The 22,422-nt window shown below is 38.5% G+C and overlaps 1 protein-coding gene across 2 annotated transcripts in view; it reads left to right on the forward strand.

The window, feature by feature from the left end:
• Positions 1-22,422, forward strand: part of ENPP1 (ectonucleotide pyrophosphatase/phosphodiesterase 1) — a 74,189-nt gene that overhangs the window by 18,282 nt on the left and 33,485 nt on the right. For both annotated transcript variants that reach the window (XM_032484933.1, XM_032484932.1), the window contains exons 2-6: positions 15,444-15,516; positions 17,930-18,046; positions 18,812-18,937; positions 19,769-19,829; positions 21,776-21,873. In XM_032484933.1, the coding sequence (XP_032340824.1) occupies positions 15,444-15,516; positions 17,930-18,046; positions 18,812-18,937; positions 19,769-19,829; positions 21,776-21,873 (475 nt within the window). The remainder of the gene's footprint in view (positions 1-15,443; positions 15,517-17,929; positions 18,047-18,811; positions 18,938-19,768; positions 19,830-21,775; positions 21,874-22,422) is intronic.

Consider the following 22,422-nt stretch of genomic DNA (forward strand, 5'->3'; position numbering starts at 1 on the left):
CATTGAGGATACTGTTTAGATGGGTTTGCTTTAAATGCGTTTTTCTCTTCGCCTCCCTTTTTTCCCGTTTGTGTTCATCTTAGACCTTTTCTTTCTGTTGATCTCATATTGTAGGTTTACCTCAAATGACTGGTGAATCATGGTGCCTCATTGGTGTTTAAGAATGAGGGATTAGGTAGGTTGAATGGAGGCAGAATTTGTTGATTACAGTTAACTTAGAATAAGTGGACAGGGAGGAGCTTCTTGTTATGCTGAAGATCCCTGATGTGCCCATGAGGTAAACTTCACTCTGTGCCCCTAATACCCATGCTAGCCCCCTTAGTTCTCCAGTATACTGATTCTAAAAGTATTTGGGTTCATTGTGGAAATGTTCGAAAATAAAGTACCAAGAAGATGACAAGAATCACTGAAAGCCCATCACCCAGAGATAAATTTATAAAATCTGTATTATAGATAACATAAAACTAGGATCATATTTCCCATTCTGTTGTATAATTTTCAATTCATACTCAACAGCGTGTCTTTCCCAACATCCTTATATATTCTTCTAAATTATCACTGTTAATAGCTGTATAATACTCAATTGTATTATATCCATATTCCATATTTTCTTTAGCTATTTTTCTATTGTTCGACATTGTATATATGTCTTTTTTTTTTTTTGCTATAAGCAGTACTGCATGTATATATTTGTACCTAAATATTTGTACCTAATTTTTTTTGCCTTAGGATAAAGTGTAGGAAGTGTAAATTTTGAGCTAAAGAATATGGATAATTTAAGGTGTTTGTTTCAGCTATTTTTTGTTAAGTGTGCAGACATGAATCTGTAATAATCTCTAATACACAAATTGGTGCTTACCTGGATCCCTTTTTCAGTGTCATGGGTTGGAGAGCTGCTGTGTAGTTATAATTAAAATTACCAGTACCACCATTCCCTGCTAAGTAATAATTTGCTTTTCTTCTCTCTCTATTACATCATTTTGACATATTTCTTTACCACTGCATGGTCTTCAACTACTGTTGAAAACAGATGACTGTAGAATTATAACCAAAAAAAAAAAAAAAAAAAAGAAAAAGCGAGAGAGAAGATAATGTTAATAGAATAGTTCATGGTGTTTCTTTTAACAGCAAATAAGGAAGAATGCCCCGGGGTTTGATGGAACATTGATTAGGGTTACCTTGTCCCTGTGGAAGACTCTGTAGTGGCTCAGCCCTCTAAGTGAGCTGCATGTTCCTAGTAGGAACTGTCGTTTAAGGAACACCTCAGTGCCCCGGTCACCAATCTGGGCACTTCCTGTACATTATGCCCAAGGCTTGTGCCAATTTTGTGAGGTGGGTATTTTCACGTTATAGATAAAAAAAAAACAGTATCTAGCCAGGGTATGAAACATTCCTAAGTCACACAGCTGATGTTTGTCTAGAAGTCACAAGAATGTAAGTGCCACAAAAGCACTAAAATCATTTTGTTCCCTGGTGTATACCCAGCACGAGACCCATCTGGACGTGCAGTAGGCTCTCAGGAAATATTTGTTGAGTACTGAAAAAATTGAATGAACGGAGCCCCTTTGAACCGGAAACCCTTTCTACCAGGCAGATGTCAGTGTCTTCAGTTTCCCTGAGAGGTCGAGTGTGAGGTTTGCCCCTCAGCGATGGCTTGACCACTGCGTAGTTTCCCCTTCCCCCATTTTCATTTGACCAGTTATAGAAATTGCTTCACATAAACGTTCACTGCCATTTGGGAGAATCTTCAGTTAAGTCAAATGTAACTAAAGATACTACGTGTCTAAGAGGCTAAGCAAAAGTTAGAACCTTGTCTTGAAAGAGCTTCTTGATCCACTCAAGCAATGCTCTCACTTCTACTCTGAACTTTGTAATGCTTCAAAGTTCTTCAGGAACATGGAGTTATCTTCCTGCATGACATCCCTTTGAGTCTCTGGGGGTAGTTTCTTGGCCCTGGACTTATTGCCCTAGGATCTAACCTTCATTCTTTAGGAAAGAAAATCCCCTGAAGACTCCGGCTGTGCATAGGTCTGAATTCTCACAGACTCATTTCCAGAAAGCTTGCAGCTTTGGCCAAAGGTCAGAGAACTGATAGTGTGGTCAGCTAAGTCATCTTCACATAAGATGGACGTCTTTGGTTTCATCTGTCACATTTGAATACCAAATCCAGCAGCACCATTTCCTTAAAAAAAAAAAAAAAAAAAAAATTCACATATTCATTTTAGGCACCTTTGTATAAAGCGGACACAAAGGCACTTAACAAACTGACTTTGTTGACTCAGATGAAAAAAGGGGGAGGTTTATAGTTTTCCTCCAAATTATGTTTAATGAAGTCAGTTTACTGATTTTCATGTCAACAGTTTTTCGTTGAATGTCTGCTGTGTGCTTGGCACTGTGCTAGACCCGGGAAATGGAGGAATGAGTAAATAAATCCGTGCCTCCCGGGAGCACACAGTCCAGTCAGAGACAGACAATAAACAAGTGTCCTGGGGCAGAGTCAGGGCTGCCATCATTGAGGGTGAGGGGACCTGGAGGAGGACAGAGCATCTCCTGAGAGAAGACGGGCAAGTGAGTAACTTGTACCACAGTTTTCCACAGTGCCGCCAAAGGATCTTTATAGAATTTATAAATCCAGTAATGTCACTTCCATGTTTAAAGGCCTCAGCAGCTGCTCACTGACCGCCCCTGAGGCCGCAGCCACCTTTCAGCCACTCCCAGACCCCTCTACTGCCCACTGCCTTTATAACCCGACTGTACGTTCAGATCTCGCCCCTGCTACTTACCAGCTCTGTGATCCTTGACAAGTTGCTAACTTCTCTGCAGCTCAGTTTCCTTAAACTGGGTAAATATGATAATCTATCTTACAGTGTTATTGTGAGGATTAAATGATTTGAAATAAAATTCTTGGAAAAATGCCCAGCACATAGTAAGTACTACAGAAGGGCTGGCTATTAATGTGCTGTAGAAAGGATGGCTCTTACTGTCATCATTGTTATCCGCTCTTTCCCAGATGTGTTATTTTCTGTATTTCCCTGGCTTTGCACAAAGTGCTGTGTATTTGTTGCCAAATCAGACACCAGGCCCCCTGGCTCAGTCAGCGAGTTCTTTCCCACTTAGGCTCTTGCTGCTGATAAGGAAACTGAGTTTGGTGCAAGCAACACATGCTTTTACTCAATGGCCAGAGGACAGAAAGGGGGAGCTTATGCTCCGAAAGCACCGCCTCCCCCAGCAGAGAGGACTAAGGGAATTTTAAAGGTTAGGAGGCAGACAGGTCATCATGCTCCAGAAAAGGGGTGGTGATTTCCAGAGGCAGGGCAGGCACACACAGTTTTCCACACTCCTTTGCACACAGCACAAATTATGCCAGCAGAATACAAATCCCCACTTTGGGCGGCGATCTAAGCATGGTAATGAAGCAAGGGTAACTCTCAGATACCTCCAGGTCTCGTCTGGGCTGGTGCGTTTCTGTGTCAGGTCAGAGCTGGTTCAGGGCAGCTGACTGCTGTATACCTCTCAAAGCAAATGTCTCTTCAAGTACAGCTGGAAAGCATCTCTGCCAAACACCAGGTACTTTTGAAGCAAACACAGAGATGAGTCAGGGCAAGTGTCCTTCAGCTCTCAGGAGTTGGTATGGAAACACAGAGATAAATCAAGGCAAAGAAAATGAGGACCTTTAGCCTACTTTGTTGGCCATCTTGGATCTAGCCGGTTCAGTCTGGTTTGCCCCAGGCCTTTGTGGCATCCTGTGGCTAAAACACAACTAGCCTGTATGGTTAAAAAACAGTTGATACACCTGGTGCCTGGGCTGCATGGCCTGGATGACACATTGCCACTGTGTAGCTTAATTCTTAGTTTGCTTCTCACTATATCATATCTTTATCGTCAACAGATTATAGAGTTGTTGCCTTGAGTAGATTATAAACCCAGATTAGGGGTTTCACCACAAAATCTTTTTCAGTTTTATTTTTCGTCTTGTCCACAGTGCATATTGCAGGCACTCAAACATTTGTTTATGGATTGACGGGGAATTCCTTTTTTCTCCAGCTCTCTGTCAAGCCTTTTGTAGCCATTCTCTCCTTTCCTTCTCTCCGCTGTGCTATTAGCATGTTAACATTTTTGTACATATTTCTACTGGAACTCTTGTCCAGTTCCATTGTCATTATTCATTTTAGTGTCCACGTGCTTTATTTCTCTGTCAGGGTAGGAACTGCTTTCATTTGCATCTGTGGCCTTTAGCAAGGTGATTTCACAAAGTAAACACACATTTGAATGAATACTTGATGAAGAAAGAATAATACACATTGTGGTGATGCGCTGTATTTGAGGGAATTGGTGAGAAAAAAATTAAGTGATTTCTTTATACCTGTTTCTTTTGGTTCACTAAAAATCCAAGAAATGATTCAGGAACTCTAACTAAACAAGCAGGAAACTCCAAATAAATATTCTTCTTACATAGAGGCAAACCATTCCAACAACACAACTTTTACTTGTATGTTTCCAAGCTTTATGTTTTCTAAGATAAAATGTTTTATCTATAGTTTCTAAGAAAATATCAAAACATGAAAACTACCTAAATTGTTTTAGAGGTAAAAAAGGATGGTGGATTTTGATGTTGTTGGATTAAACCACTTTGAGAAGAAAATTCAAATTGAATTAGATTTCACCTCTCTGAAAATTGTTGGAGAGAAATTTCCTAATAAAAACTATTCTGAGAGGGTGTTGCATAACAAAATAGTAGGTAATCTAAATTTCATCTTTTACAGATATGACTGTTGATGTTAAAATGATTGTTTCTATGGTCATACTTTAGTTTCAGTTTCATGCTGTATGCATTGTCTTATTAAAGAGAAATTTAAATAACATCTTTTAGTAATGAAGAGGTAATTTAAAAAAGTCAGCATGCCTCTTCTGCAGCTTAACAAAAAAGTGAAGACCTGCATATACCATGTGGGTTTTAAACTCATGCTTATGATTTAAATGCTTGCTTCCCACCAGGTCTTTTCACGGTTTTCCTCAAGATGAGTCTTATTTGTAACAGAACCATTAAGTCCTATTTCATATTTAGTTAGAAGAGTAAAGTTATTGGTAATACTTCTTCATGACTGGCTTTTTTATAGCAGCGAGGGAATATGTATTGTAAGTCAATAAATTTCAGCATGTAAATAATATTTTTTACTGTGATTTTCATTTACTGGTAAGAGGTTAACTGTGAACTTCCATGCCCTCTTACTTCCAGCAAGCACCTTATGCCAATTTCAGGTTTCTGCTTCTTGTTTCACCTTCTTTCCAAACTGCCCCACTTCTGAGAACTCAGATTCTGAAATTCCCTTCAGGGCTCATAACTTCTGTTCTTCCTTCCTCACTCCTTCCCTCATTCTCATTCCTTCACTCACTCAGGTCGTCTCTTCTCCCAGTTCTCCATTCAGATACCCATGTGCACATGGTGCTAACCCTGTTCAGCCATTGCAGCCACACCTCTCTTGTCTCCTTTTCTGTTTTCACTACCTCCCCATCTCCCCACGCCGTGTTATCTTTTTATCCCATTGCCCCACTCCCACTCTTGGAATTCCAGGCCACTGGGTCCGTTACATCCATGATCTCAGTGAAGCTGGGCTCCCGGAGCTTGAGGGTCTTGTCACTCTTCCCTTGGCTCAGTCTCCATTGCCCCCACTGATTTGCTGCCATCCTTCATGTGGGGTGTCCTGAGACCCCATTACTTCAGAGTCCCACCTCGACCTCCTCACTCCCAGCAGATGCTTCTTATCTGCCCAATAAGATTGAAGAGACCCATCATCAGCTGCTTCCAACTTTCTATGGTTACCTCGCAGATTTTATTTTTTAAATAATTGAAAGAGAGAATTGGCCTATAAAAATGAAAGTCAAGTTAAAAAATAATAATGCTGGATGTGAAATTCACATCAAATGTAAATGGAGTTATGGAAGAAATAGCTGACGTGGGAATGCTAACACTGCCACTGTTCAGCAGACTCTATAGATACACAGACAAGGGAACTTAGTGACAGCGAATTTATTGACATGGGACGCATGGCTGTGATGAAAAGGATGAAGATGTCCCAGAGGAAGTGACAGTGACACAAAGTTCATATTAAAAGAATTCTTGGAGATAGTTCATGACACTGAAAGTGCAAAAGTTAAAACCCTGGAAATGGATCTAAGCTTAGAAAGGAATGTGACCATTTGCCAAGGCATTTAAAAGATTCTCACTCTGTGTTGTAAGTTACATCATGAGACGTAAATAAAGCACTGTTCAAACTATTCTTGATAGGTTTATTTCAAAGAAATAAAACTTTGATTCTCCATAGTTTAAATTACAGGATACTAAATACAGAGTAGTTTTACTATGTTTTTCATTTCCCTATATATTTATAGTAAGAGAGTTTTTGATATTGTTGATAGATACTTTAAAATTAGCCTTCCATAATTTTGGTCTGTTTACACCACCATCGAAGGCTTAGGAGAAATCCACTAGTACTCTCTTCTGATACCTTATTCTGTTTGCCTTTGTTTACTTCTTTAAGTTCTCCTTGCCTTTGTTTACTTCTTTAAGTTCTCCTTCTGATGGCTCTTTAGTTCACTGGACATACGTACATTTAGGTTTTTGATCTGCTAGAGAAGAGCCTTACCTAGACCCTGTTGCATTTTAGACCCACTGTACTCTCGCTCATCTTTCCTTTACCCTCTTTCTCTTTTGAAATGAGTTAGACCTGCTTCCTCAGTTTACCAACCATCCACTTCCTCTTTAACTCTGCAGTTCTACTCTGCCTTGACAGCAGGCATCCTGAGGACCGAGGTCACGCCTCCTTTATTACTGAATATCCAGTCCCTTGTCTAGGGACTCGCATATGGTCAATGCTTAAGATGTTTTATTTGGGAGGAAGAGTTCATAGAACGTAAAGGCCTCCAGCCACCAGCCACCCTGTCCCATTGCCCCTGTCTCTCTTATCTCTTCATCTTGGCTTTTGGGAAATACCTCTCCACCTCTATATGGCATCCATTCCTCTTTTCATATGCTTGGTTCCCACCAAAATGGGTTGCCTTTTGTTCATCTGCCATCCTTCCTACAAGCTTGTCCCTGGAATTTGGCTCTGCTCTGTCCTCCTTCCCTTCTCTCAGCTCTGCCTGGCAGCATCACACCATCATTTCCCCCTTTCAGAGCCCAGCCCCAAGACTTTTCTCTTTGAAATGTTTTCTGATCTCCCTCTTCCCAGCCACCCCAACCACTCCCCTTGAAACAAGTACAGGACTCTGCAGTCAGTTCCTAGAGCCTGCCAAATACAAGCCATTTATGCTGTTGTTTTGGCCATTTCCCACACAAACAGAAGCTCCCCGAGGTACCTCTTATTCTTTCCTTCCATGCATAACATAGTCTTCACACAGAGTTGGTGCTCAGTGCATATTTCCTTGAAATGTAACGTTCCAGAGCTGCCAAGGGAGCTCCATTCCACTGGAAAATATTGAGGACATTTTACAGGTTATTCTGCTCCTTTTTCTTCTAACTCACAAATAAAACTTCTGTCATTGTTCGTAGAAGTTATACGGTGTCACCACTTATTTTTAAATGTCAAAGGCCATAAGAAAGTGGCAAAATGTTAGAGCTGGAAAGATTCTTAGAGATCCATGTAGTCCAGCCTTTTAATTTTGTAAGTGAATAAAAGTGATGTCTGGAATGTTTAAGTGATTTGCCCCAAATCTTTACACAACCAGTTTGTGGTAGCATTTGGGTCCAGGATGTAGTCACTTGACCCTGTCCATTACACATTCTCAAAAGCTGTCACAGTGCATATGAGGATAGTGTTAAGTTTGTGTAATTCAACTGTTCAAAGCAGCATCTGATATTCTTATCTTGACTTTTGTGGATTAACAAATAGAAAATTGAATCTCTAATTAGATTTTCCTCTTCTATCCCTTAATTATTATAGGTTTTTAGACTGGATTCACTTACATCAACTTGAAAATTTCTGACAACATTAATCTTGGATGGTATAGATTCATTAGATAATTTTTTTTTTCACAATGAAAAAGAAAAACTTTATTTATGTATGTAAAATTTACATACCAGAAAATCCACCCATTAACGTATGCAGTGCTTTTCAGTCTACGTTTTTTTTTTAACATTTTTTATTGATTTATAATCATTTTACAATGTTGTGTCAAATTCCAGTGTTCAGCACAATTTTTTAGTTATTCATGGACATATACACACTCATTGTCACATTTTTTTCTCTGTGAGTTATCATAACATTTTGTGTATATTTCCCTGTGCTATACAGTGTAGTCTATTCTACAATTTTGAAATCCCAGTCTATCCCTTCCCACCCTCCACCCCCCTGGTAACCACAAGTCTGTATTCTCTGTCTGTGAGTCTATTTCTGTCCTTTTTATGCTTTGTTTTTGTTTGTTTGTTTGTTTTTGTTTTTGTTTTTTAGATTCCACATATGAGCGATCTCATATGGTATTTTTCTTTCTCTTTCTGGCTTACTTCACTTAGAATGACATTCTCCAGGAGCATCCATGTTGCTGCAAATGGCATTATGTTGTCGGTTTTTATGGCTGAGTAGTATTCCATTGTATAAATATACCACCTCTTCTTTAACCAGTCACCTGTTGATGGACATTTAGGCTGTTTCCATGTTTTGGCTATTGTAAATAGTGCTGCTATGAACATTGGGGTGCAGGTGTCATCCTGAAGTAGATTTCCTTCTGGATACAAGCCCAGGAGTGGGATTCCTGGGTCATATGGTAAGTCTGTTCCTAGTCTTTTGAGGAATCTCCACACTGTTTTCCATAGTGGCTGCACCAAACTGCATTCCCACCAGCAGTGTAGGAGGGTAGGAGGGTTCCCCTTTCTCCACAGCCTCTCCAGCATTTGTCATTTGTGGATTTTTGAATGACGGCCATTCTGACTGGTGTGAGGTGATACCTCATTGTAGTTTTGATTTGCATTTCTCTGATAATTAGTGATATTGAGCATTTTTTCATGTGTTTTTTGATCATTTGTATGTCTTCCTTGGAGAATTGCTTGTTTAGGTCTTCTGACCATTTTTGGATTGGGTTGTTTATTTTTTTCTTATTAAGTCGTATGAGCTGCTTATATATTCTGGAGATCAAGCCTTTGTCGGTTTCACTTGCAAAAATTTTCTCCCATTCCATAGGTTTTCTTCTTGTTTTATTTCTGGTTTCCTTTGCTGTGCAGAAGCTTGTAAGTTTCATTAGGTCCCATTTGTTTATTCTTGCTTTTATTTCTTCTAGGAGAAAATTTTTTAAATGTATGTCAGATAATGTTTTGCCTATGTTTTCCTCTAGGAGGTTTATTGTATCTTGTCTTATGTTTAAGTCTTTAATCCATTTTGAGTTGATTTTTGTATATGGTGTAAGGGAGTGTTCTAGCTTCATTGTTTTACATGCTGCTGTCCAGTTTTCCCAACACCATTTGCTGAAGAGACTGTCTTTATTCCAATGTATATTCTTGCCTCCTTTGTCAAAGATGAGTTGACCAAAAGTTTGTGGGTTCATTTCTGGGCTCTCTATTCTGTTCCATTGGTCTATATGTCTGTTTTGGTACCAATACCATGCTGTCTTGATGACTGTAGCTCTATAGTATTGCCTGAAGTCTGGGAGAGTTATTCCTCCAGCCTCTTTCTTTCTCTTCAGTAATGCTTTGGCAATTCTAGGTCTTTGATGGTTTCATATGAATTTTATTATGATTTGTTCTAGTTCTGTGAAATATGTCCTGGGTAATTGGATAGGGATTGCATTAAATCTGTAGATTGCCTTGGGCAGTGTGACCATTTTAACAATATTGATTCTTCCAATCCAAGAGCATGGAATATCTTTCCATTTTTTAAAGTCTTCTTTAATTTCCTTCATCAATGGTTTATAGTTTTCTGTGTATAATTCTTTCACCTCCTTGGTTAGATTTATTCCCAGATATTTTATTACTTTGGGTGCTATTTTAAAGGGGATTGTTTCTTTACTTTCTTCTTCTGTTGATTTATCGTTAGTGTAAAGAAATGCAACTGATTTTTGAACGTTAATTTTGTAACCTGCTACCTTGCTGAATTCTTCAATCAGCTCTAGTAGCTTTTGTGTGGGCCTTTTAGGGTTTTCTATATATAGTAACATGTCATCAGCATATAATGACACTTTTACCTCTTCTTTTCCAATTTGGATCCCTTTTATTTCTTTCTCTTGCCTGACTGCTGTGGCTAGGACTTCCAGGACTACGTTGAATAGGAGTGGTGATAGTGGGCATCCTTGTCTTGTCCCAGATTTTAGTGGGAAGCTTTTGAGTTTTTCCCCATTGAGTAGTATGCTGGCTGTAGGTTTGTCATATATAGCTTTTATTATGTTGAGATATGTTCCCTTTATACCCACTTTGGCGAGAGTTTTTATCATAAATGGGTGTTGAATTTTATCAAATGCTTTTTCTGCATCGATTGAGATGATCATGTGGTTTTTGTCCTTTCTCTTCTTGATGTGATGTATTACACTGATTGATTTGCGTATGTTGAACCAGCCTTGTGTCCCTGGGATGAACCCCACTTGGTCATGATGTATAATCTTTTTTATGTGTTGTTGGATTCTATTTGCTAAAATTTTGGTGAGGATTTTGGCGTCTATGTTCATCAGTGATATTGGCCTATAATTCTCTTTTTTTGTAGTGTCTTTGCCTGGTTTTGGTATCAGGGTGATGGTGGCTTCACAGAATGAGTTTGGGAGTATTCCCTCCTTTTCAATTGTCTGGAAGAGTTTGAGAAGGACTGGTATGAGTTCTTCTTTGTATGTTTGGTAGAATTCCCCGGTGAAGCCGTCCGGTCCTGGACTTTTATTTGTAGGGAGGTTTTTAATTGCTATTTCTATTTCCTTTCTAGTGATCGGATTTTTCAAGTGTTCAGATTCTTCTTGATTCAGTTTTGGTGGACAGTATGTTTCCAGAAACTTGTCCATCTCCTCTAGGTTATCCAGTTTGGTTCCATATAGTTTTTCATAATATTCTCGTATGATATTCTGTATTTCTATTTTGTTTGTTGTAATTTCTCCATTTTCCTTTCTTATTTTGCTAATTTGTGCTCTTTTTTCTTCTTTGTGAGTTTGGCCAGAGGTTTGTCGATTTTATTTACTTTTTCAAAAAACCAGCTTTTGGTTTGGTTGATTTTTTCTATGGTCTTGTTAATCTCTATTGTATTTAATTCCTCTCTGATCTTTATTATTTCCTTCCTTCTGCTGCTTTTTGGGGCTTTTTGTTCTTCTTTTTCTAATTCATTCAGGTGGTGGGTTAAATTGTTTATTTGAGATTGTTCTTCTTTTTTGAGGAAGGCCTGTATTGCTATAAACTTCCCTCTTAGCACTGCCTTTGCTGTGTCCCATAGGTTTTGAGTGGTTGTGCTTTCATTATCATTTGTCTCAAGGTATTTTTTAATTTCAGCTTTGATTTCCTCATTGATCCATTGTTTTTTCAATAACATATTGTTTAATCTCCATGCTTTCCTTTTTCTCTCCTTTGTTTCTCTGTTGTTGATTTCCAGTTTCATGGCATTGTGGTCAGTAAAGATGCTTGAGATAATTTCTATCTTCTTAAAATTGTTGAGGTTTCTTTTGTGCCCAAGTACATGATCGATCCTGGAAAATGTTCCATGTGCACTTGAAAAGAATGTATATCCTATTTTTGGGGGGTGTAATGCTCTGAAAATATCCACCAAATCTAGTTTTTCTGTTGTAGTATTAAATTTCTCTGTCGCCTTGTTTATTTTCTGTCTGGAAGATCTGTCTAGTGATGTTAATGCAGTGTTAAAATCTCCAACTATGATTGTATTCCCATCAATATCCCCCTTTATCTCTGTTAGTAATTCTTGTATGTACTTAGGTGCTCCTATATTGGGTGCATATATATTAACGAGTGTAATATCCTCATCTTGTATCACTCCTTTAATCATTATAAAATGTCCTTCTTTATCTTTCTTTATGGCCTTTATTTTAAAGTCTATTTTGTCTGAAATCAGTACTGCAACACCTGCTTTTTTGGCTTTTCCATTTGCATGGAATATCCTTTTCCATCCTTTCACTCTCAATCTATATGTGTCCTTCTCCCTAAAGTGGGTCTCTTGTATGCAGCATATTGAAGGTTCTTGCTTTATTATCCAGTCTGCCACTCTGTGTCTTTTGACTGGAGCATTTAGTCCATTAACATTTACAGTAATCAATGATAGATGTGTGTTTATTGCCATTTTTAACTTATCTTTGCAGTTGAATTGGTATATCCTCTTTGTTCCTTTCTTCTTCCTTTTGTGGTTTGGTAATTTTCCTTTGTATTATCATGGATTTTATTTAATTATTGTGACTCCTTTGTAAATTTTTGGCTTGTGGTTACCCTTTTTTGTAAATCTATCAACCCATTACTGTAACTGTTTTTATTAAACTGATAGTAACATGATCTCAAACCCATCCTACTGTTAAAAAAATTTAAAAAAGAAAGAAAAAAATATTCTATATTTCCCTGCCTCCCTCTCCCACTCTCAGTGATTTGTATGTCTTCTTTTATAATTTCATGTTTACTTTATTTGTAATTCATGAGTTATCACCTTTCCAGTTGTGTGTTTCTCATTTCTGTAGCATCCCGCTGCTTTTCTATTTAGAATAGCCCTTTCAATATTTCTTTTAGCATGGGTTTAGTGTTGCTAAACTCCTGCAGCTTTTTTTTGTCTGTGAAACTCTTTATTTCTCCTTCTATCCTCAAGGATAGCCTTGCTGGATAAAGGATCCTAGACTGCATCTTTTTTTCATTCAGGGCTTTGAATATATCTTGCCACTCCCTTCTGGCCTGTAGTGTTTGTGTAGAGAAATCAGCTGAGAGCCTTATGGGGGTTCCCTTGTAACTTACTCTTTGCTTTTCTCTTGCTGCCTTTAGAATCATTTCTTTATCCTTGACTCTGGCCATCTTGATTATGATATGTCTTGGTGTGGGTCTCTTTGGGTTCTTCCTGTTTGGGACCCTCTGAGCTTCCTGTACTTGGATATCTGATTCCTTCTTTAAGTTTGGGAAGTTTTCAGTCATGATTTCTTCAAAAACCTTTTCAATCCCCTTTGATCTTTCTTCTCCTTCTGAGACCCCTATTATGCGAAGATTGGGACGCTTTATATTATCCCATAGTTCCCTTATGCTATTTTCATTATTTTTTATTTGCTTCTCTTGTAGTTCTTCTGAATGGGTGCTTTCTATTGCCCTGTCTTCTAGATCACTAATTCGTTCCTCTGCATTATCTAGTTGGCTTTGCACAGCTATTAGATCATTCCTCATCTCTGTCAATGAGTTTACCCATTCTACTTGGCTCTTCTTTATAGCTTCAATTTCATTTTTGACATATTTTATATCTCTAAACACTATCTCTTTTAATTCCTTCAGCAATTCGATCACTCCTTTTTTGAAATCTTGATCTAGCAGGCTATCGATGTCTATTTCGTTGATCTTTCTTTCGGGGGATTTCTCTTGTTCTTTTAATTGGGAAAGGTTTTTCTGCTTCTTCATCTTGCTCATACCTCTTTGGCACTGTGGTTTATGGAGTATCAGTTGTTTATTTTGGTCCTTAAGGATTTTATCTATCTGATGCCTATTTAGGAATAGAACTTAGGAAAAAAAGAAAAAAAAAAGAGAGAGAGAGAAAGAATTTTAAAAGAAGGGAGAAAGAGGGTTTGAAAACAGTGTATAATGAATAATAGAAGAGTGAGTTGAAGCAGAGTATTAATCGGGTTGAGACGTCCTTTTAAAACCTTTACAAAAAAAGGGGGGGAGATGATGTATTTGAAACCTGTGTCTAATCAATAGCAGGACGTCAAAACCCAAGAGAAATAGAAATGAATTAAGAAGTAAAGATTAAGAGAGTAATAGAAAATAGAACAGGTAAAAACAGATTTAAAAAAAAAGGGGGGGGGGTTTCGGTGTTCTCCTGGAGTCTGTGTGCTTTTAATGTGAAGTCTTTCTGTCTTCGTCCTGTTTTGGAAGCTCAGCTTGCTGTTTTCAGAGGCCCTCCGTTGGCGCCCTCTTCTGTGCTGCTCCCAGCACCTGTCGGCAAGCAGATCGCGCCTCCTTCTAACACTGGGTCAGGTGCAGCTCTCTGCTGTGGGCGGGCGGGTCGCTGCCCCTCCGGATGCCGCAGTCAGATGTTGCAGACTGGCCGGGTAGGAGGGCGGGTCGTGCCCCCTCCCAGCACCTCGGTCAGGGGCTGTGTTCCTGCCGGAAAGGCGGGGGGCCGCTCTCGCTCTACCTGCACCGCCGCCGCCGGTAGCTCCGCTGCTCTGTGCGGCTGCGCGCTCCGCCCTGGTCGGCGCGCCGTCCTGGTCGGCGCGCCCCGGGTGGGCTCGGGGAAGACCGAGGGACAGCCCTGTCCCTGCTCCGAGCCAAAACCCAGCTCCTTGTTTGTCTTTGTGGAGCAAGTTCTCTGAGGGACCAGGATGGAAGGCTCCTATCTGCCCCGGGCTGCAGGCCAGTCTCAGTCTGGCCTTTGAGGCTGCTAAGCCCTTCAGTGCGGATGCAGGTTTCGCCCCCGCCCCCGCCTGAGTGCTCAGCGCGGAGGATATGGCGGCTGTGCCTGAGCCCTGCCTCTCTTCCCCCGAAAACTTTCCGCGGGTTTTCAGAGATGGGGGTGTGCACCCTTCCCCCGAGAGCACATCAACCGTGCTGTTTTATGGAGGGCCCAGGTTGTTCTGCCCTGTGCACCCACAGCCACGGCGCGCAGCCCCTTGTAGTCCCCCAGGGCTGCCTCCTGTGCAGCCACTTCCGTCCTCTGCCCGGCTTGTGCAGCCTGGCCCTGCCCGCGGCTGCCGGCCCGCGTCTCAGGCTGGGTGTCGGGGGGACGCTCTGTGCCCGTTTAACTTAGTTCTGTCAGTCAAGGGCTGCTCTGTACAGATCCGAGCCTCGGAGGCTCCCCCTCCGTCCCGCTGGCCTCTCCGTTGGAGAGGGGAGACCCAGCGAGCGAGCGCCAGTCCTCCTTTGCCGCTCCCTCCCCGCGGGACCCGTCCCGCGCTGCTTTGCCTTTTGTTTCTTTTTTCCTTTTCTCCTACCAGATTTTTGGCGTCTTTATCTTTTGAAGAGGGCGATGTTCTGTCGGAGTTCCACAGGTGCTCTGGTTGGCTGAGTGGGTCTGTAGATGTGGGTCTTGGTGTATTTGTGGGAGAGGGTGACCTGCGAGCGTCCTTCTACTCCGCCATCTTCTCCCGGAAGCCTCATTAGATAATATTTAAGTAAACTTTTGGCTGAAGTATAACATGCACACAGAAAAGTACATGAAGCAGTTTTAATTTTTACCTAGTGCACACATCGTCTGACCAGCACCCAGATCAGGAAACACAGCTATACCAAAATGTTGAGAAGTATTAGAAGAAATAAGAGGTTTTTTGAAGCTATATCATTTTCTTTTTTCTCCCCACAGGTATTGTCAGTCTGTGTGTTAACAACAATCCTTGGTTGTATATTTGGGTTGAAACCCAGCTGTGCCAAAGAAGGTAATTAGTACAGTAAGTGTATGTGTGTTGTTGTGTTTATGGTGGGGTAATATACAGCCTTCTCCAGAATGCGATTGAAATAAGTGTTATGTCCTAATTCCACAGATAGTCTGCAGATATTACAAATTTGATGCTGGTTTGAGCCTTCTTCTCGAAACTTTTATTTTTTTGTTTTGTTTTATTTTTTGGTAGGGGAGGTAATTAGATTTGTTTGTTTGTTAATTTTTAATGGAGGTACTGGAGATTGAACCCAGGCCCTTGTACATGCTAATAATCATGTATCTACCACTGAGCTATACCCTCCCTAACTTGAAGCTCTTTTGTTATTTTAGCCATATAATATTTTATTTATTTGCAAAACTTTATCCCAAAACAACGAAGAGACACCCTATGACCAAAATCAAACAAACAAACAAAAAACAAGCAGAAAAAACCTCAACACAATGAAAAAATTAATTAAGAACAAAGACACAAAAAGCATACCTGGCTGACAGCTTCTGGTGCCATGCTCCCAGAGCCCCTCTCCCCGACTTCCTCCAGGGACCCCCAAGACATTTTTTCTCCTTAAGGAGTTACTGAAGCAGCCCTGGAGGTTACTGGGGCTTATCAGAAACTTATCCTTACGTGCTTGTAAGCCTTTTAAAATTGCAAAGATTTCAAAGCAGTAGTGATATGTTTAAGATTCTAGACATGTATTTTTCTTTATCTTGGGTGCAGAACTCTAGCCAGCATTGACAAGACTGCTATAAATGATAAAACTGATCACAGTACATTGTAGCTGTCATTATTTTGGCTCTGAGGTGGTTTTTACTCTTTCCCCTTTAAAATCATTGATGGTCTTCCTGGGGAATTCAGTTTTGAAAATTGAACAAATGCTTCCTTTCAGCTATTCTGTAATTGTAATATTAGTCATTTATAAAGTTTTAGTGATTGTTAAGCTGTCATTTACTGTTGAAATGAATAGAATGTAATAATTTTATGTATTTAGTCACCAACTATTAAGCAAATGTATGTCAAAATTTAATAAAACTAAGAAGCTGCAGACTTCAGTGTTCACCTGTGTAGCCTGTGGCCACAGAGTCGTTCACCTTGAGTTTAGTTTGATACATGAAAATAAAACTGAATGATTGAAAACAGCAATTTTAATGTGAACTCAACGTAGAATGCATAGTACTTTTAAAATTATTGGGAGCATATTAACGAGCTCTAAGTAATAGCTATTATTATAATAGCATTTTTTTCCCCTTGTGTCAGGAAAGTTAGTATTTTTGACCCTAGAAATTATTATTATTTCATGTCCTTAAAATTGCCTAGTTTCCCAGTGTCAAATGGGAGTTAAATTCTGTAACAGTGTGATCTTGGGTCAGGAGACCATTAAAATCAAGAATCAGGATTATTCCTTTTTTCTGTTGAACTTTCATTATTTTATAAGGGATTTTTTTTCCTTGCCATCCCAATTTTTTTTTTTTTAGTAATCTAATAAAAATCTAGCTTATTCCAGATAACTAGTAAGAAGTTACAGTATAAAATTGTTTTTAATGAAAAGTATTTTCCTTCCATAGCTGACGTTTATCCATTTAACAAAAACTTAGTGGTACCAACCATAGTCAAGGATCTTGCTGGGTACCAGGGATACAGTGTGCTGGGCAACATCCAGATGTGGTCTTTGTTCTTAAGAAATTTGTGGTCTAGTGTGAGAGTGGGATGTTAACCAAATAATCTAGTTACAAATGGAATTAAGAGACTAAGAGGAAGGACAGGTTTTATAAAGCTTAAAAAATGGAAAAAGGACCTAGCCTGGGGAGTTTGGGAAAGCTTCTAAGAGGGTGTTAAGCTGGGTCTGAAGGTGCAGTGGGTGTTTTAGGTGATGGTGGGAGAGGCAGTCCTGCAGAATGTGTTCCGCACAAACACATTACTACTTCTTTACACAAGACTGAGAGTGAGGTAAGTCAGCTATTCTCTCTTTTTCTGAAATATTCACAGATAATAACTTTTTTAAAATCTTTTGTCACATTGTGAAATTTTAGAGAACTCCTTGGTTGTTTAAGCCAACATTTTCATGGCATAAGATATTCAGAACAAGCTCTTCTCATTTTTCATTTCTTTACTATCCCATAAGTGTCTGACTTTTATTAGCCACGGGAGGGTTTATAATATATAAAAGAAAAAAGTTATCTTTTTTCCTGTGGCAAGAGATAAAATTGCAAACTCTACACAAAAGGTTATTGCCTCATGTTTGAGTCACTTGGTATGTGTGTTTGTGAAAAGGCTTGATTAACATTATTGACCAGCCCATTTGTGTTTTCTAAAACAGTATTTGAACCTACTTTATACCTAACTTAAGTATATTGGTTGTTGTTTGCTTTGTAATTATATAATGATTAGAAACATCTAACTCATTCAATATTTTCAGTTAAAAGTTGCAAAGGTCGCTGTTTTGAGAGAACGTTTGGGAACTGTCGCTGTGATGTTGCTTGCGTTGACCTTGGAAACTGCTGTCTAGATTACCAGGAGACATGTATAGAACCAGGTAAAAGTGTCCAGGGAAAAAAAGATGGGGTCGTGGGTCTTAGTAAAAGACTGAAGGGAAGTTCTGCATCTCTAAGGTATGTGATTTACCTAACTCATTAGAGATTTAAAAAAAAAATTGGCCTTTATATTCCCTTAGAGAAAAACATTCCCGTATTTAGCTTTTGTTAAAAATTTTATGAACTGGAAAACTGTGCCTGTCTTTAATATATGCTGAAAGCCTACATAGCATTTAAACTAAGTTCTAAAGGCTGCTTGAAATACATGACTATTTCCATTATGGGTGTATTAAAGCAAGAGTTCTTAGATGTCCACTTCAATTTTAAAATAAAACTATCAAACTATGGAAAGTGTCTCAGTTTGATTTGGTCCTCTCTACATATGACATGAAATATTATTTGAATGGAAGTGAGCCAGATTTAGATTAAGTTTTAAGAACTGTGACAATGGCTGTTGGAAGAAGCCAAGATCTACATGCCAATTGTATAATAATAATACTAATACTAACACTACTACTGCTACTACTACTATTTGTTTACATTGTTAAATAATGGGATTCTGGGGTTTTAGTGAATTGCTGCCTTGCCTGCCTGTTTTCACGCTGTTAGTTCAGACTGAGCACGGTGGTGGGGATGCTACAGGTAACCGAGAGGTAGGGAGCAGTCCATTGTCTCTTGTAGATCAGGCTCCAGGAGACAATTCTGTGTTCACTTTGGACACGTTGAATTTGGGTCCTACAATGTGTCATGTTGATATCTGTTTCTAGAACATATATGGACTTGCAGCAAATTCAGGTGTGGTGAGAAAAGGTTGTCCCGAAGCCTCTGCTCCTGCTCGGATGACTGCAGGGACAAGGGTGACTGCTGCATCAACTACAGCCCTGTGTGCCGAGGTCAGGATCGCCTGCGCTCACCCGCTTCTCCAGCGGGCTGATGTCTTCCTAGGGCTTAGATGGGCGTAGCATGGGTTTATTTTTTATGTTAGAAGTCATGGTTATTGATCAACAATATTGACTGAAAATATATTTTTAGAACATTTTATTAAAGAAAATTTCAAACACATATACCTGAGGAGAGAGTTTTAATGAAGCGAGTGCATGTCACCCAGCATAATGATTATTATCTACGCGTGGCCAATCTCCTTTTATCTGTAGTCACCCACTCTCCTGCTAGAGCTCTCCCCTCATGTTGTTTGATATTTAGTTGCATTTTTAATGCGTGTCTGCCATGCACTGAGAGGGTGATTGTGAAGTTAATGCAAAAGATTATATGTAAACTGATGTTATTAGGATGTCCTGTCCAGGTATTAACAGGGTTCCTTGAAATTCTTTGGCTGACAGAACCAGTCTCTGTATGGAGGAAATAAGACATCAAGGATTTAATACCACAAGATTTTGTTGGGTGGCTAGAAAAAGGGTTGTAAATCTTGGCTGAAAATATTAAAAGTTTGAAAATGGAAAAGATGCATTGAAGTTCTCACAAATACAGTAGTATGTTTTAGTCTTACAATGATGCATTCATTTTTTTTCCTTCCTGATATTAACTCTTATTTTGAAGCAGAATAACTCCCTTTATTTGTTAGATTTGCCTAGAATCATGCCCCATATTATCTATGTATTTGTTAACATATTTTATTCTTGGAATCTGTCCTAATGTGTCTCACAAGGGTCACAATCATTGTTTTTATTGTGTTCAACTCACTTTATTTCTTGAAAATATTTTAGGTGAGAAAAGTTGGGTAGAAGAAACATGTGAGAACATTAATGAGCCACAGTGTCCAGCAGGGTAAGATTATATTCTCGGTTACTAATTTTTTCTTTTTCAAAAGTACCATTTTTTTCTCTTTCTAGTTGAAACGATAAAACTAGTAATTATTCATTGGTTCAGTCAATATTATTTTTAGTAAGGCCTTCTTTTGGCGCTGGTAGTACAGAGATGATTATGGCATCACACCCACTCTGGGAGCTCCTGGGAAAAGGGATGTCATGAATGTTTAGTCTTTCCTATTCATGAGTGTTGGGTAGAAGTATCTGTGTTTTTCTTCTTAGGAAAGGAAAGTATCTGTGTTCTTTTCTTCTTTACTTTCATTTGGAATTTATCAAGTTGAACTTACAAAAACTACTTTACAGCTTCTTTTTAAAAATTTTTTTTGTATTTTGGTTCATTTATAAATTGGGGGATAAGCAACATATCTGTAAGAGAATTTTACATAATTTCCATAATTTATACTTGTTCTTTTTGTCCTTTGTTTAAATAAGATTTTTGTTTTATAAAGTGTGTTTTTTTCCCCTTTCGGATGGGAGAGTACTTTTTTGTTTGTTTAAAACAACAGTCATAGCAACAGCAAAAACTAAACCCAAGGCAAAAAATTCCAACAGAAGAGCTTTTTTTTCAAAGGGAACATCTCATGTACCCTAAGCCGTCTGTTAAGTCCAAGGTATATTATAAATTTTAGAGTTAATGAATTTTAAATCTTTCTTTTTTTCTAAAACTTGATCATTATTTTTCAATTGTAACATTGACTCTTTTAGTGGAAACTATAAACCCTTCTTTCTTTACAAGAAGATCATAATTTAGAGCATGTTCTATTATACTAGAAATTCTCATAGCAGTACATTTACCTGGAGGCCCAGTAAACTATTTTTATGTTCTCTGTTGATTGAATAGAAATAATTTTACACAAGTATGGACCATTGAGACTATCTGCAGCTGATTCTGCAGTTTCCCAAGAGAGCTGTGATACAAATATTAGTTCCTGGAAATTATGCACAAATTTTCTCCTTTTTCCATTTGTATTTGGCTGTAAGAGTAAGCTGGGGAGGAGGCAGAGTTGAAAAAGGCAAGACAAAGTGAGTCTTTGCTCTCAAATTTTAAATTACAGAGTGAACGTTCAGTTTTTTTCATGGTCATCCAGTGATATACAACTTTCCTACCATCTACTGGATATGCAGCTGCAGAATTTCTGAACCATGCTTGTTTTGGTGTAGCTGTGGAATGGTTGTCCACAGTGATTCTCTTTTGCTGAGTGTATCACTGTACATGTTTTTTTGCCTCTGTCTTTAGATTTCCATACCACACATGTAACTCTGTGTGTCTGTACGTTCATTAGTTGCTCATCCCTAGCTTTGGATCATTTCTCTATTGTCTGTATATTTAAGTGCAGTAAATCTCTCTCCATCTTCTCTATGACATATTGATATCTTTTAAATATGGTAAACTTCAAAGCTAAGTATTGAATATCATTTATGTGATAAGAAGTACTCTCTTTTGGATGCAAGTAGAGACAACATCAGAAAAGGGTTTTTCTGGAAAAAAAAGTTAGTAGAAATAAGAACATAATTTAGAAAATACTGTTTGTTAACATTTATTCTCCTGCAAATTGGGAATATTATTATGTCTTGGTAGCATTTGGTCTAGCTTTTGGAATAGCAGAAATCATGAATGATGGTCTGCGTAGTGGCTCAAAATGGTATGAGTGCGTAATCAATACTATTTGATGATACATAAGATGGTATATAAAAGCATGTATGTGAATATCAATGCTTGTAAAATATCCTTCATGAGGATGCTTGCTCAGCTTGTTAGTTTACTTTAGATTACATACAGACCTCAGTGGAAAATCTTCACTGGTACCTGTGCCAAGGAAAGAGAAAATCCTCACTGGATGTGTGTCTTCTTTCTCTTTCTTTAAACATTTATTTTTCTTTCTTTCTTTTTTTCTCATTACCCAGGTTTGAAACACCTCCTACCCTCTTATTTTCTTTGGATGGTTTCAGGGCAGAGTATTTACACACTTGGGGTGGACTTCTTCCTGTTATTAGCAAACTAAGTGAGTAACTTCAGAGTTTACTATTGGAGTGCCACAATTTTAGGGAAGGACTAAGGAGGCAGCCTTTTTTTTTTTGGAAAAATACTGGCAGAATCTAACTGTTTTACTGAGCTTCTCTATTGAAAAGTAGTTAAACCTAATGATAAGAAACTAGTATTTAATACTGTAACAATTCTGAAGCTGCTTTTTAAATAATTCTAAGATAAAAGCAGTTATCTTATGATTTTTATCCCTTGGTGATAGATACAGATATAAGGATAAGATATATAAGATATACCTTTTTTTCCCCTTAGGATTTTGGATGCCTTTTGTGGACAAATCATTTATATATTTATTTGTCTAATACATGTTACATCTTAAAATAGAATTTCAGAGATCGAACGTATTTCTGATATGATTCTAATGGTGTAGGCATAGAATATTTACTTGCTAGTTATCCTATAGTATTGTGTAGCATCCTTCCAATTTCTGTATCTCAATTAAAGCCTTAAATGAATGATGATTCTATCAGTTACTGATACAAGAGTAGAATGGTCTTTTTATAGTATT

The sequence above is a fragment of the Camelus ferus genome, chromosome 8 (genome assembly GCF_009834535.1).
Source record: "Camelus ferus isolate YT-003-E chromosome 8, BCGSAC_Cfer_1.0, whole genome shotgun sequence".
NCBI lineage: Eukaryota > Metazoa > Chordata > Mammalia > Artiodactyla > Camelidae > Camelus > Camelus ferus.